The 15,289-nt window shown below is 34.1% G+C and overlaps 1 protein-coding gene across 6 annotated transcripts in view; it reads left to right on the top strand.

The window, feature by feature from the left end:
* ABCC9 (ATP binding cassette subfamily C member 9) overlaps positions 1 to 15,289 on the top strand; it is a 115,067-nt gene that overhangs the window by 9,784 nt on the left and 89,994 nt on the right. For all 6 annotated transcript variants that reach the window (XM_036019261.1, XM_028532451.2, XM_036019264.1 and 3 more), the window contains exons 5-8: positions 3,416 to 3,537; positions 10,361 to 10,527; positions 11,564 to 11,806; positions 14,109 to 14,303. In XM_036019261.1, coding sequence (XP_035875154.1) covers positions 3,416 to 3,537; positions 10,361 to 10,527; positions 11,564 to 11,806; positions 14,109 to 14,303 — 727 coding nt within the window. The remainder of the gene's footprint in view (positions 1 to 3,415; positions 3,538 to 10,360; positions 10,528 to 11,563; positions 11,807 to 14,108; positions 14,304 to 15,289) is intronic.

A 15,289-nucleotide genomic window follows, 5' to 3' on the forward strand; every position in this document is an offset into this window, starting at 1 on the left:
TTTTTAAACAAAATCTTTATGGACTTTTTTATATAAATATCACAAATGCTCATTATAATTAGCAAAACAATGCAAAGACTTTCTAAATTCAAATAACTTGTTTCTTTTATAGTAATACAAATATTAAAGCTATTAATTTTTCTTTTGAAATATCCTTATCTGTTTTGCATACGTATTTGTAATGTGCTCACATTTTTATCTCTATCTAAATAATTTATCATCTAGTATAGATACTCTCCTAGGTCTAGGAATCATTTCTACTTTGCTTTTTAGTCTACTTTGAAAGGTTTAATATTAGGGCATGTAATTTGTTAAATGAACACCTTTTGGAATTTATTACCATTTTCAAAATAGTAAAATATTTGATTATTTTACAAATATTTAATGAGTGTTAGAAAATAATATACATTCTTTGTAGGAAATGAAATTTTGTTGAGTTTATTGATGAATTACTAGAGTTCGGTGCATTGATTATTTTTATATTTAATCCATTAAATTCTAAAAATGTATATTAAAGTCTTCTCTATCATTATGTTTTCATTGAGGTTTTTATTTTTATCATTTTCTTTTTTTTGAAATTATTCTTTTGTCCTACATAATGTGCACTTTAAAAATTTTCTTCTTAACTTTCTTGCTAAAGATTTTCTGCTATAATGGGATATAAAGGCTTTTACAGAATGTTGAGATCTGTGGATCACACTCTAAAAATAATAGCGCTTAAGGGAAAAGATAGGGTTGGGGCAACTACTTGAGTAACCTAGACAACTTTTCTAATTACAAAAACTTGAGTGGTTAGAAGACATTAATAAACGAATGCTACAGTAAATATAAAACCTTACAGTATTACAGAAAAATCCTGTTATCTTTATTCTTCCTTTACTATTGCTTCTCTTAATGATGTCTTGTAGTTCTTTTTCTAACTTGAATTGACTACTTAATTTATTATGATTATTTCTTATTGAATATGTGTAAGGTTATAAACTCTCTTCTTCTGGTTATAGTTTTGGCAGCATTTAACAAGCTTGCATAAGTAGTATGCTTATCTTAAATTTCCTAAATATTGAGTGATTTTAAAAATTCTTTCTTTGGTTCAATAATTAGAGAGTATTAGAAGCATTTCCTAATTCCTGTACTGATGAAATATTTATTTCCTACTTTTTTTCTTTGACCACTTTCAACTATTTCTGGGAGGTGGTGCGTGGTTTTTAAGCTAGTTTTTATGGTATCTAGCACTTTCGTATTTTCATTACTATGTCTATACTAATGTTTCCAGGTTTATCACTGATCATGTTCCAAATCTCTACATATTCCTATTAGACAACTTCCTTTGCATGTTTACTAGTTCATGCATTCCTGCTGAAATGAGTTACTTTCTTCTCTCCAATCTGCTCATCCTCTTAAAATCGTATTTGCCCACACCACCATCCACCCAGGCACTGTGGGAATTATTCTCTACCTCTCCATTGCTGTCATCCACATACCCTAACACTGTTAAAGTCCTGTCTATTTAACAGTTAATATTTTGCAAATGTATTACTTCCTTTATATTTCTGCCGCCAAAGCTTAATTCAGGCTTTCATCATTCAGGCTTTCATCATTCGTCACCTGGCCTACACCCACACTTGGCTAACTGCTCTTTCTTTCTGTGTCTCTCTCCTTACCTCAGACCTGCACACTACCTGTCAACTCCATGATCTGCATGACTACCAGACTGATATGTCTAAAACTCAAATCTGACCATACCACTTACCCGGTAAAGTATTTCAATTTTCTGCAAGATTAGAGCCCGGCTCCTAATATCGCACGCAAAGCCCTTTATCTGATCTCAGATTTTCTGCTTAAGGAACATTACATTGCTTGGAATTTTGAAGATGCTATACTGTTTCATGCTTCTGTGTATTTGCACATTCTGTTCTCTTTTTTTGAAGTGCTCTTCTACCACTTTCCTTACTAGTGGATTCCTTTATATATTTCAGTTCCCATTGTCAACCATACCTCTTTCTGAAATGGCTTTCCCAAATGTTTCTCTTTCCCTCACTCACAAACGAGTTACTTTCTTCTCTGTTTTTGTATAAATAATATATTTAAGTATTTGAGAAAATATGTTTAATTTTGTATCATTGTTAATGCAAATGAGTTGAGGGCTGTCTACCATGCAAATCTGTCCTGTCATATTTCTGATCCACTTGAAGCTCTCTATAATCCTCAGAATGACGCCTCATCTCCTTGCAATCATAATGAATTGCTTGCAATACCCTTGAACGTATCTAGGCCCTGTGCCTGAAACTGTTCTACTTTCTTCTTCCGCTGTGTAGCAATTTCTCATTCTTTTTTTTTAATTTGCTTTTATTGTATTTCAAGTACAGTTGTCTCCATTTTCTCCCATGCCCTCCCCCCTGCCCCACCCACCCCCTCCTCCCACCCTCAATCCTACCTACCTTTGCCTTTGTCCATGGGTTCTTTATACACGTTCCTTGAAGACCCTTCCCTTTCTTTCCCTTGTTATCCCCCCTCCCCCTGCCTCTAGTTACCCTTAGTCTATTCTTTATTTCAATGTCTCTGTTTGTATTTTGCTTGCTTCCTTGTTTTTCTGATTAGGTTCCACTTACAGATGAGATCATATGGTATTTGTCTTTCACTGCCTGGCTTGTTTCACTTAACATAATGCCCTCCATTTCCATCCACGCTGTCACAAAGGGCAGAAGCTCCTTCTTTCTTCCTGCTGCCTAGTATTCCACTGTGTAAATGTACCATAGTTTTTTGACCCACTCATGAAGTCTCAGTCTAGAACCCCATTCCTTGACAAAGCTTCCTCTGTCACAGGCACTAGCCCTGTCTACACTCACAGTCTCTTCATCTGTGTTATAATTTCCTATATACTATTGCTCTTTAAACTAAATTTTGTGATCACAGACACTATATCATGTCTTGTTTACTGCTGCATCCCTAAATCTAATACAGTGCCTGGACCAACAAACACATGTAAATTCAATGAATTAATGAAACTGGAAGAATCACTGAAAAGTTTATGAAAGCTATAAAAAAACATACTTTTCAAAGACTTTAGCACTTATTTTCAGTTGATTGTTCTTACTTGCTATGGGTGTTAAATTGTTTTAGCAGGTCTGCTCCTCAGGATAAGAACAGTTATATATTTGCTTTTGTTGTATGCATTTTAAGGTCTTGTTTAGCTGTGTTTACACAGCCCTCCATGTCAGCGTTGACCCTTTCAACAGAATTCTGTCTCCCACCGTAATCTTCCTTTCTTTATATGTTCTTTTGTCAACTACCACTGAATTCTGTATTTTACATATCTTATTGCTAAGAGGGAGTTTTAATGAGAACATTGGAAACAAAATGAGAGACTGTCCAGAATCACCTGCTGCAGCCACTGACACTGTACCGCTCTCTGCAGACGCCGGGAATCGCGGCATCTCCATCTCTTCATGCCGGCCGTGATGGGATTTGTTGCCACGACAACATCAATAGTATATTATCATAACATTGAAACATCAAATTTTCCTAAATTACTTTTAGGTAAGTATGAACAAATGTCCACCCCCCCCCCCCCATTTTGGAAAGAGCTATTTGTTTTCCCTTTTCCTCATAGTAGATGCTACCAGTGTGGGTTGGGATTGGGAAGAATTACCCATGGAAGAACCACAATATTTAATTATTCTGTAGGCTCCCCATAAATATGGTGATGAAAATAAGCCGAGTTGCTCTAGGCTGTAAAAACATCATTTCGCTAGGATATCTGTTGTGCATGAAATGCCCCTCGCGATGCATTGGTCCGTGGCCGAAGGAAAGGGGAGGGGATGTGCTAGCCTTCTGGTGGCACAAGCTGTATTCCCAGAGCCACAGCTCTGGTGAGGCGCTGCTGCACTGAGTGGCCCCCTGAACCAGCCGTTTCCTCTAGTTCCACATGTGGCTAAGGTTCAGGCCTTCCATGGAAACTGTGGGAGAGTCACGCCCCTCCTAGAATGGCTGCGGAGGCAGCAGGGGGACTCCAGGTGGCAGAGCATCCTTCCCAGCACCCGGAGAACTGAGCCTGTCTGAGAATCACCGCCCCAAAGCACAGCCCCTCACGGCTGCGTCAGGTGTCACATCATCGCCTTAGCCCCTCTTGCCCCTCTACTCTGCGGATCAGAGGCTGTCCGAAATGTTCCTTGTTTTTCCCTTAGGCTGAAACAATAGAACTTATCCCAATGAGCTAGATTTGATACTCCAACCCATCCTAGCATTCCCGGGTGCACACTTTCATAAACAGAGCTAAGGGGAAGCTATAGAACCTGGACCATGTATGACCTTCAGGGATCGATCTGTGACTCTCCTAAAATCGTAGTCAGAGTTGTGTGTGTTTGTGTGTGAATGAGTTCTTATAATCTTCTATGTTTCATAAATTTTATTTGATTGGTATATGAACATCACATTGATGAGTGATACACAAACTAAGAAAAGTAGCAATTAAACCACACATATATTATTTGCTTGTCCAGAGGACATTAAAATTTAAAACAGATAAGAGAAGAATACTAATTATTTAATTTTATGTTGACTTGCATTATTAGATTGTGCAAAAGTAATCTAACAAAAACAAGTAGACGGGTTAAATACTAATTTAAAAAGCCTGTCAAAGTCTGAATTATCTTACTAGAAAGCTCTTTAGTACAAAATAGTAGGCAGATATCATCACAGAATTTTTTTTATGAAGATATCCCCCAAAAAGCAAAATTTTCACCAGGCAACAGCAAAAAAAAATATACATAGCATTAGGAATTCGATACACTAGATATTAAGTTCCTGAAAAACTGATGATGATATGAGTTCTCAGATGTAATTAGAAAGGAAACTGCATTTTAATAATATTTTGAAGGAGATGCAATCAGAATCTTGCTGTAATTTTTATGTAGATACAAGGCAGAGGGCACAATTTGATCATATTTCTGGAAGGACTTACAGAGATGAAAAATAGTCCAACTTTTTCTTATTTTAGGAAAGAAATATTTGGACCTAGAAAATCACACTTATTTTAAGATCACAAAATTAGTCCTTTTGTCCCAACATTGTATTTTTCCCCTACCAAACATAAAGTTGAAGGAATTATGTGAATATTCATATATCTACCACCTAGATTCTTCAATTTACATTTTATTCTATTTTATCAGGTATCTACATCTTTCTATCCTTCTCCATCAATTAATCTACCTTATTTTTGATAAGTTGCAGACATTACTATGCATCATCCCATGCTTATTTCAACGTATCATTAACTAGAGTTAAATACTCATTTATAATTCTTTTTTGTGAGACAAATTTTTTTTTTAATTTTTTAATTTTAATCATTGTTCAAGCATGGACAAAATTTACATACTGAAGTACAGAAATCTTAATTTGCTGAATGCATACACCTGCAGAACATTGCCCCGGTCCATGAAAGTTTTCTTGTGCTCCTTACCAGGCAATCCTGGATTTCATTGCCCCAGAGGCAATGCCTAATCTGATTTTTTTCCCCACCATAGACTAGATTTGCCAGCTCTAGGACTTCATAATCATTGAACCATATAGTTTAAGCTCTCTTGTGTAAGACTTCTTTCCCTCAGCATGATTTTTTGAGGCTGACTCAGATTGTAGTATCAATTAATATTTGTTCTTGTAATTGTTGGGTATTCCATTGTGTAAATACACCTCAGTTTTTTCCATTTTCTTGTCGATATACACCTAGACTGTTCCCAGGTTTTGGCTATCATGGAAAAAAAGGCTGCTGTAATCATTCATGTGTAAGTCTTTTGATGGATATCATTTATTTCTTTTGGGTATAGAGTTAGGAGTAAAATTGCTGGGTTGTAGGGTAGGTAGGTAAATGCTTATATTTGTGAGAAATCATGAGGTCTTTTCCCAAGGTGGTTTACTTTCCAGTTGCACTAGAAATGTGTGGGAATTCCAGTTGTTCACATGCTCACCATCATTTGATTTTCTTAATTTTGTAATTTAGCCATGCTGTTGGGTATGAACTGCTAACACATCGTGGGTTTAGTTTGCTTTCCGCTCAGGGCTAGTGATGCTGACCCTTTTTGATGAGTTTATCGGCCATTCATTATTTTTATGAAGTGGCTATTCATATATATTTGCCAACTTTTTATTGGTTGTATTTTTATTATTGAGTTGTAAGAGTGCTTTGTATATACTGGATGCTAATATGTCATCAGATACATGTATTTAGAATATTTTCCTCCTAGTCTGTGGCATGCATACTCATTTACTTAACAAGGTATTTTTATGAGCAGAAGATTTTAACTTTGATATAGTATAATTCATTATTTGTCATGTATAGTTATTGATTTCTGTGTCTTAAATCTTTGACTTCTCAACATATTATTCCCTCATATTTTTCTATTTTCTTTGAGAAGCTTTATAGTATCAGTTTTTATTTTGAGAACTATGATTCATTTATGTTAACTGTGTCTATGATATAAGGTTGGTATCAAGGTTCTTTTTTCTCCAAATGGGTATTCATGTGTTTGAGCACCATTTGTTGAATAGACTTTCCATTTCTTATCAGATTGCTTGGGACCTGTGTAAAGAATGAAATCAAATAACTGTTCAAGTATGATTTGTTTCTTGACTCGGTATTTTTTATTCTTTGAACTTTCTATGCCATTATCCTTTTGTCCTGATTACGGTAGCTTTGGAGGTTTTGAAGTCATGTATTATGATCACACAACTTGTTTTCTTTGTTTCCCTCCCAAGACTGCTGTGGATATGCTAAATTTTTTCATTTCCATATGCAGTTTACAATTGGATTGTCATTTTCTACTACCAAATGTATATCTATGTGTGTGTATATATGTATAATGTGTGTATATATGTATATATGTATGCATGTGTGTGTATATATAAAACTGGTGAGATTATGATAGGAATTACACTGAATGTATAGAGCAATTTGGGGATAATTGACATCTTAAAAGTATTGTTTCACAATTCATTCTTTATTTGTTTGGGTCTCTCATTTGCTTTAGCAATGCTCTATAGTTTTCAATGTAGAGGCCTTCCATGTCTTACTAATTGTAATACTAGCAATTTTGGTTCACTGCTGTTATATATATGCAATTGTATTTTAAATTTCATTTACATTTGCTTCTATCATTTGATAAAATGCAGTTGATTTTGTATATTGACCTTGATTCTTGTCACCTATTCTAATTATTGCTTTGTAGGTTTCTTTAGATTTTCTATATAAACAAGTACCATCTGAAAATAGAGACAATTGTATTTCTTTCTTTTCCAAGTTTAATTTATGCTTTTTTGCCATATTGCATTAGGTAGGACCATCAGTAAAATGTAGAATAGACATGGGGAGAGTGAAATCTTTGCTTATTTCCTCATGTTAAGGAAAACATAGTCTTTCATAATTAATTACAAAGTTAATTATAGACTTTTCATATAAGACCTTTATCAGGTTAGTAAGTTTTCTTTTATTCAAAGCTTTCTCAGAGGTTTTTTTAAAATCATAGATAGATACTGAATTTTATTAAAGATTTTTTCCTGCATTTGTCGGGATACATATTTCTGATAATGTGCTTCTGTCGATGTATATTTATTAATTTTTTAAGTGATAAAGTAACCATGTGTTTCTGGGCTAAGCTGCACATCATACTCTATTCATGCTATATATTGCAAGATTTTATTTGTTAAGGTTTTTTATAGCTAGGTTGTGAGGGGTATTGGTCTGTTTTTTTCTCCCAATCTTTTCCAGTTTTTATATGTTGGGATATACAAATGAATTTGCAAATGTTCCCTATTTCTATTTTCTGAAAGACAGTCATGAGGTTAATTTTATTTCTTCCTTAAATTTTTGATAGAATTCATCAGTGAAGTCACCTGGGCCTATACCTTTAACTAAGGGAGGATTTTAAATTATAAATTTATTTATTAGATATAGTCTCTTCAGAGAATCTATTTTATCTCATTTCAATGTTGATAAGTTATAGTTTTCAATAAATGTTTTAATAGTTTTCAATAAAGTTTTACAGTTTTGAAATATAAATTTCAAATCTCTCAGTTTTCTATTTATTGTCATAAAGTTGTTTAAGATATTCCCTGATTTTCTTTTTTAAGTACCTGGTATATGCAGTGATAACTCTTCTTTCATTCCTAGGATTAATAATTTGTGTTTCTTTTTTCCTGGTCATTCGGGCAAGGGCCTTATCAATGTTCTTGATCTTTTTAAAAAATTAACCTTGTTGGCTTTGTTGTTTTTTAAAAAATTTTCTCAATTATTTGTTTTCTATCTTATTGCTTTCTATTCTTATCTCTGTTGTTTCCATCTTTTTATTTTGTTTATTCTTCTTCTTTATCCTATTATCCTATTATCTTAGCTTTTAAAATGGAAACATAGATCATTGGTTTTAGACTTGTCTTTAGAAAACTGTACTTGAATAATGATTAAAATAAAATTTAAAAAAGTTATGAATTTTTATCTAAGTATTGCTTTAGTAGCTATCCTTAAATTTTTAATATGTAGTATTTTTATTAAAAATTTCTTTAAATATTTTCTAACTTTCCTAGTGATTTATTCTTTAGTATGTGGTTAATTAGAAATGCACTGTTTAAATTACAACTATTTGGAGACTTCTAGATATTGTGCTATGTGCAAAGACTGAAAGGTTACATCCATTATCTGTGTGCCTGGTGTTCACACCCTGGACTATCCTATCCTCTTAAGTGTGAGTGGGACTTGTGACTTAATTCTGGCCAGGAAGTTATGGCAAAGAGGATATAATACGAAATCTGTTGAGACTGCAACCCTATCCACATATCGATGGCAGCCTGACTCCATAGAAACTCCTGACCCATGGAAGTTGTGAGATAATAAATATGTGTTGTTTTAAGCTGCTAAGTCTGTCAAAATTTGATAAGCAGCAACAGAAAACACATTTATTATTCTTGACTTTTAGTTTAACTTCATTGTTATCAGAGAACATTCTCTATATGACCTCTGTATTTTAAATTTGTTGCTCCTTGTTTTCTGAAGATATTGTCTGCACCCGTGCTATGTGCACGTAACAAGAATACATATTCTGAAGATTTGGGGGTGTATTTTTATAAGATTAAATATCAATATTATAAATACTTAACCATTCAATGTGGTTGATGGTGTTCAGATTGTCCAAGTCTTTAGTAGACCTATGTGAATTTTAATTGTCTAATTCTTAAAAATTGACACATTTGTCTTTATTAAAATTTTTTTTAAATTTTTAATAGTATTCTTTGTCTTAAAGTCTACATTATCTGACACTAATATAACCACCCCAGGAAAATATTTTTTCCTTCCACTTATATTCAATCTGTTTATTTATATTTAAGGTGAATCTCTTAGTTAGCATATACTAATTTGGCCTGTTTTAATTTTTTTCTAAATCCATTTTGACAATCTCTATATTTTAAGCAAAAAAAAAAAAAAAGGATGTACAATGAGCTTAAATGACAATTTAGTTCTTTTTCACTAAGGAAGTTGTGATTATCCATCAACATTCTGGCTTTGATACGTGTTGTCCAAACTGGATTACCTCATATATGTTTACAGTTTTTCTTTCTCATCCTCTATTCATTTGTACTGACCTTTATTCAAACTTCAAAGTATACTGAATTCATCACAACAGATTTCTAGGAACATCTCTGCTTTCATCTCTGTTTGCTGCAACATTCTGGCTGTGGTTGTGAGGTGGTGTAGATCCCAGTCCTGCCTGACTGCTTGTAGGCTGGGTTTGATCTGTAGGATTGTTGTTCTCTGTGTTTAGTGGTTTCATGTGGGGTTTTAAACCATTTTGAGGGAGAAGAGTCACTAATTGAATGCTGATTTGTAAAGCAGGAAGCCTATCACATAGCTACATGGATTCCACAATAATCCAGGGTTGCACTGTTAGACATATCCCTAGAAGTTGAAACACACTTACTTATTGGTTAGGTTACACAAATACCCACTTGTGAATTCTTCCTATAATAAAGGCTTTAAAAAAAAAAACAAGACTAGAAGACAAAGTCCATTTTGAAGTCTACAGAATTACACATAAGTTCTGAAGTGTATAGACTTTCCTGTTCTATGTCTCCTGTGTCTGCCTCTATCACATATAATCAGAGTGGGAGTACTAACATTTCACAGTAATTACCATACCTTCAATTCAAGACTCCAAAAGTGCACTAAAGCATACATGTTTTCTTAAATACAATTATCTGGAAATAGAATATTTAAACTTGTCTTCTGTTGTTAAAAAGATTATATTTATACTGACATTTCAGTGAAGTTTTAAAAAAATATTAGCAAAAGATTGCATCTTTTTCTTTTTCTCTTTTTCAGCTCTATTCCTGTATTGGGTAATGGCCTTTATTACAAAAACCATAAAATTGGTCAAGTACTGGCAGTCTGGTTGGGGAGTGTCAGATCTGCGCTTCTGCATCACAGGCATAATGGTCATCTTGAACGGACTCCTGATGGCTGTGGAGATCAACGTCATTCGGGTCAGAGTAGGTATCTGATGATTCTTTGCTTAGTTCCCGGCATTCAAGATTCTGATATTAAAGATTATAGTCAGCTAGAAATCATTAGTATTTAACAAATGTATGTCATCTACATGTATAAATAGAAAGCTCAATTAATCACTAAGTTTCAGACCATTAATGTTCCAGAAATCTTAATTTGACCCTGGAATCTATTTATTCATTCACAAATATTGATTGAATGCTTGCTATGCACTAAACACTATGATTAATTCAAATTATAGATGAAATTGTTTTCATCAGAAGTTTCAGAAGTTCCGTCATCCACGAGTGATTCCAACCAAGTAGTTTGATTAAGTAGTTAATCAAACTACTGTATTATCAGAAATTGCAAACTGAAAAGACGATCTAATCCAATTTGTTCATTTCACTGTTGCAAAAACTTTTATAAAGATAACTCTTGCTATATACCCATGTACATGGTCAAGACTCATATCTAATCTGTGATTACAAATCTACTGTACCTTCCACCACATAATGCTTCCAGTTATGTTGTGTGACATTGTAGAGGTTGATTTTCCAATGCCCATTTTCTATCAGAGCACTTTCAATGTGCACTGAATGGCAAGACACATGCTGCGATAAATAGTGGAGAACAGTCAGTTAACATTAGTCAGACCACAAATTCTAACAGAATTAGCAGTGGTGCTGATAACACATTTTAAAAATCTAAAGAATGTAAAGATCTTCATTTAGTTGACTTTATCACAGGATATCATGAAACTATTGATTTTTAGTAATGGTTATCGTTTGAAAAGGATAATTGAGTTTTTAGAAGTAGTCCCAAGTGAATTAAATGTAAAGTTCTGGAATTCAATTAGTTAATTTATTCACAACAAAAGGGAAATATTTTAAAAAATATTTCAGAAAAGGATGGAAAGAGGTATGAACATATCAATTTTGGCCCCCTGAAATGAAAATGCAGAAAAGATTAAAATTTTATTTTTAATACATGAAAAAGAATCAGGGTAATTGTTATTCTGTGGAATTTTTCTTGCCACAGAGATATGTTTTCTTCATGAATCCTCAGAAAGTAAAGCCTCCTGAAGACCTCCAGGATCTGGGTGTGAGATTTCTTCAACCATTTGTGAATTTACTGTCAAAAGCAACATACTGGTGGATGAACACACTTATCATATCTGCTCATAAAAAGCCTATTGATCTGAAGGCAATTGGAAAGTTACCAATAGCAATGAGGGCGGTAACAAATTATGTTTGCCTGAAAGATGCCTATGAAGAACAAAAGGTAACATAATATCTGTTTTTTATGTTGCTAATTGTAGAGGATGGGGCTATTAAATATAAGGGCACTAAGCATAAATCATATGTATGGTTAAGGAAGAGCAGATTTTTTTCTCTCTGTCTTTCCCAGTAGTTTTGAGTCATGTTAATTGGGCTGCTGAGAACACAAACCAGAAACAGTGTGGGGGCAAAAGTAGGTTTACATTGTGAGTACATGAAAGAGTTCATTCTTATATTATTGTTCAGTAATTATTGCATTGGTTTCCACACAAACAATTGTAAAACTGTTTTTGCCCCATCCTGTATGTTGTGTTAGTTGCCCCATCAATGCATGAGTAGGGATAGAGAGAGCACTCTTGGCTCTGGGACCAAGTGGAAAGTGAGAATTAAGTCCAATGTAGTGTATGTCTAGTCCTTGTTACCATATAATGTTAACAATGCATGGGATTGTTAAATTTCTTTTAGATCATATCCACTAATAACTGACTTTTAAGAAACCAAAATCCTTTAGTTATTAACTAAAATTTGGACCTTGAATTTCAAACTTAGGAACCTAAATCGAATAAAGGGGCATCTTCTACCTACTTACTCCCTGTACCAAGTTATATGTCAGCCAAAATTGGTTTCTTCTGGTACTTTCTTTGAGTATTTATAATTGCTTTAAAAATATAAACATGAGAGTCTTTGGATCTTTTCAATTTGTCTTGTTTTCATTCTGTATGCTATCCACAGTAGTAGATATATTTTATATTGCAATCATCTACAGATTTTAGTGTAATTAAAAATAAGAGTAACAATATGGAATTGCCTCAGAAAACTAAAAGTGGAACTGCCTTTTGACTTGGCAATTTCACTGCTGGGATTATACCCTAAGGACCCTGAAACACCAATTCAAAAAGAACCTATGCACTCCAATGTTTATAGCAGCACAATTTACAATAGCCAAGTGCTGGAAGCAACCTAAGTGCCCATCAGTAAATGAGTGGATCAAAAAACTATGGTACATTTACACAATGGAATTCTATGCAGCAGAAGGAAAGAAGGAGCTCCTACCTTTTGCAACAGCATGGATGGATCTGGAGAGCATTACGTTAAGTGAAATAAGCCAGGCTGTGAAAAACAAATACCATATGATCTCGCCTATAAGTGGAACCTAATCAACAAAACAAACAAGCAAACAAAATATAACCAGAGACAATGAAATAAAGAACAAACTGACAGTAACCAGAGGGAGGTGGGAGGGGATAATGGGGGGAAAGGGGGAGGGGTTTTCAGGAACATGTATAAAGGACACATGGACAAAACCAAAGGGGATAGGATTGAGAGTGGGAGGTGGGGATGGCTGGGGTGGGGGGAGTGGTTGGGGGAAAAATGGAGACAACTGTACACGAACAACAATAAAAAAAAGTATGAGTATTCACAACTGGAAAGGAGCAGAGTATGGAGAATCAGTTATCGAGTTTTTGGCTGTTCTAAATTAAAATCAACAAAACATTTATGGTAAATGATGAAAATAACCTCTGTGTGGGGTCAAAAATGTGTATTATGAAATTAATGTTGCAGGAAATGGTTACTACAAATGAATTTGACTCATCTCTTTGCTTGTACCTCTGGGAAAAAGTATTGCATAATATTTTTTAAACTACTGTACTAAAGTAAAGATTAACAATATAGCCTAAACATAGCTTAAGTTTTTGAGTACTCTTATAACACAGATTAGCTTGAAATTGGTGTGTTAATGACTTTTATCAAAAACTTAAACAATAATCAAATTATTTATCTAACAGGAAGTGAATATAAAACACAGTTGAACTCTATTGCATTGAGTTAGCTTCTTTGCCACAGTGAGAAAACTATTCACCTCTTCTCTAAGACATAGTTATGAAGACTGTTTAGTTCTTAAAATCTTTTCAACAAATGACTAAAGATGTGTGAAGCCATGAGTTGGCTTAAGTTATTTGGTATATTTGTGACAACCATACAGTTACCAAATCAAAGGGAATCAAAATTATTGTAGCCATTAGAATTTCGGGTGATGTTTTGATGACTAAAATAATACAATATCTGAAAACTGGGCTGGTTACACTTTATTCTATATCATTAACATGCATTCAGTAGCATAGAATGCAAGGATAGAGAATCATGTATACTACACTGAAAGAGACTCATTAGCAGTTATTTATAAACCTTTAAAACATCATCAAAAATATCAGAAGAAATTTCCATGGTGGCTAAGAGTAATTGCCACTCTAGTCATTTTATTTTGGTTCATCTGGATTTTTGTTTTGTTTGCTTTTTTTTCCCAGAAAAAAGTAGCAGATCATCCAAACCGGACTCCCTCCATATGGCTAGCAATGTATAGAGCTTTTGGGCGACCAATTCTACTGAGTAGCACATTCCGTTATCTTGCTGACTTACTGGGTTTTGCTGGACCTCTCTGTATTTCTGGAATAGTGCAGCGTGTGAATGAAACCCAGAATGGGACAAATAACACAACAGGAGTAAGTTTGTCGTGATTTTGAAAGGAAACATTGGCAGATTTCATTATAATTGTTACTTTTTTATTGGATTTATTGGGATGACACTGGTTGTCAAAATTATACAGGTTTCAGGTGTACAATTTAGCAACACATCATCTGTACACTGCGTTGTGTGCTCACAACCCCAAGTTAAGTCTCTGTCCATCACCATTTTTCCCCCAAACCTTCCTCTACCTCCCCCCTTTCCTCCTGGCTCTGATAATCATCACACTGTTGTCCATGTCCATGAGCTTTTTCTCTTTTAAATTTTTTTTTCTATCCCTCTACTACCCTACTCAGCTCCCCAACCCCAACAACTGTCAGCCTGCTCTCTGAGTCTGTCTCTAGTTTGCTTGCAGTGGAATACTACTCAACCATTAAAAGGAAGAAAAATTTTACCCTTTTCGACAGCATGAATGAACCCAGAGAGCCTTATGCTAAGAGAAATAGGCAAGTAAGAGAAAGACAAATACCAAATGATTTCACTCATCTGTGGAGTCTAATGAATACAGTGTTACTTTTTATTAATGCAGTTTTATAAGCAGTTCAAGCAGATTTATGTATAAAGAATTGAATGCTTTTTAAAAATGAAAACAGTAATTGTGGAGAATATATTGCATTTGTGTATTAATTGAATGAATCTGGTCAACAAAATCTTGTCTCAGATTCAGAGCCTATAAAAATGGAATAGGCATTTACCGTGTGCCAGAAATTATGATTGGAAATTTCACACTGGTTATTTTATTTTGTCTTTATAGCAATCCTTTAAAGAATTTTCATGCATAAGTACATGGGGGGTGGTGTTTGAGTCACGTTTTCAGAGGCCTATAACCGAGAACGTTAGCAATGTGATTTTTAATACGTATGTTGCCTTTTTCTAATATGTTAAAGCCATCCTGATTCACAATGATAAGGGCAAGTCACATTATGATGTCTTTATCAGATGCTATGTTACTATTTTGGGGGCT

The sequence above is a fragment of the Phyllostomus discolor genome, chromosome 2 (genome assembly GCF_004126475.2).
Source record: "Phyllostomus discolor isolate MPI-MPIP mPhyDis1 chromosome 2, mPhyDis1.pri.v3, whole genome shotgun sequence".
Taxonomy (NCBI): Eukaryota; Metazoa; Chordata; class Mammalia; order Chiroptera; family Phyllostomidae; genus Phyllostomus; species Phyllostomus discolor.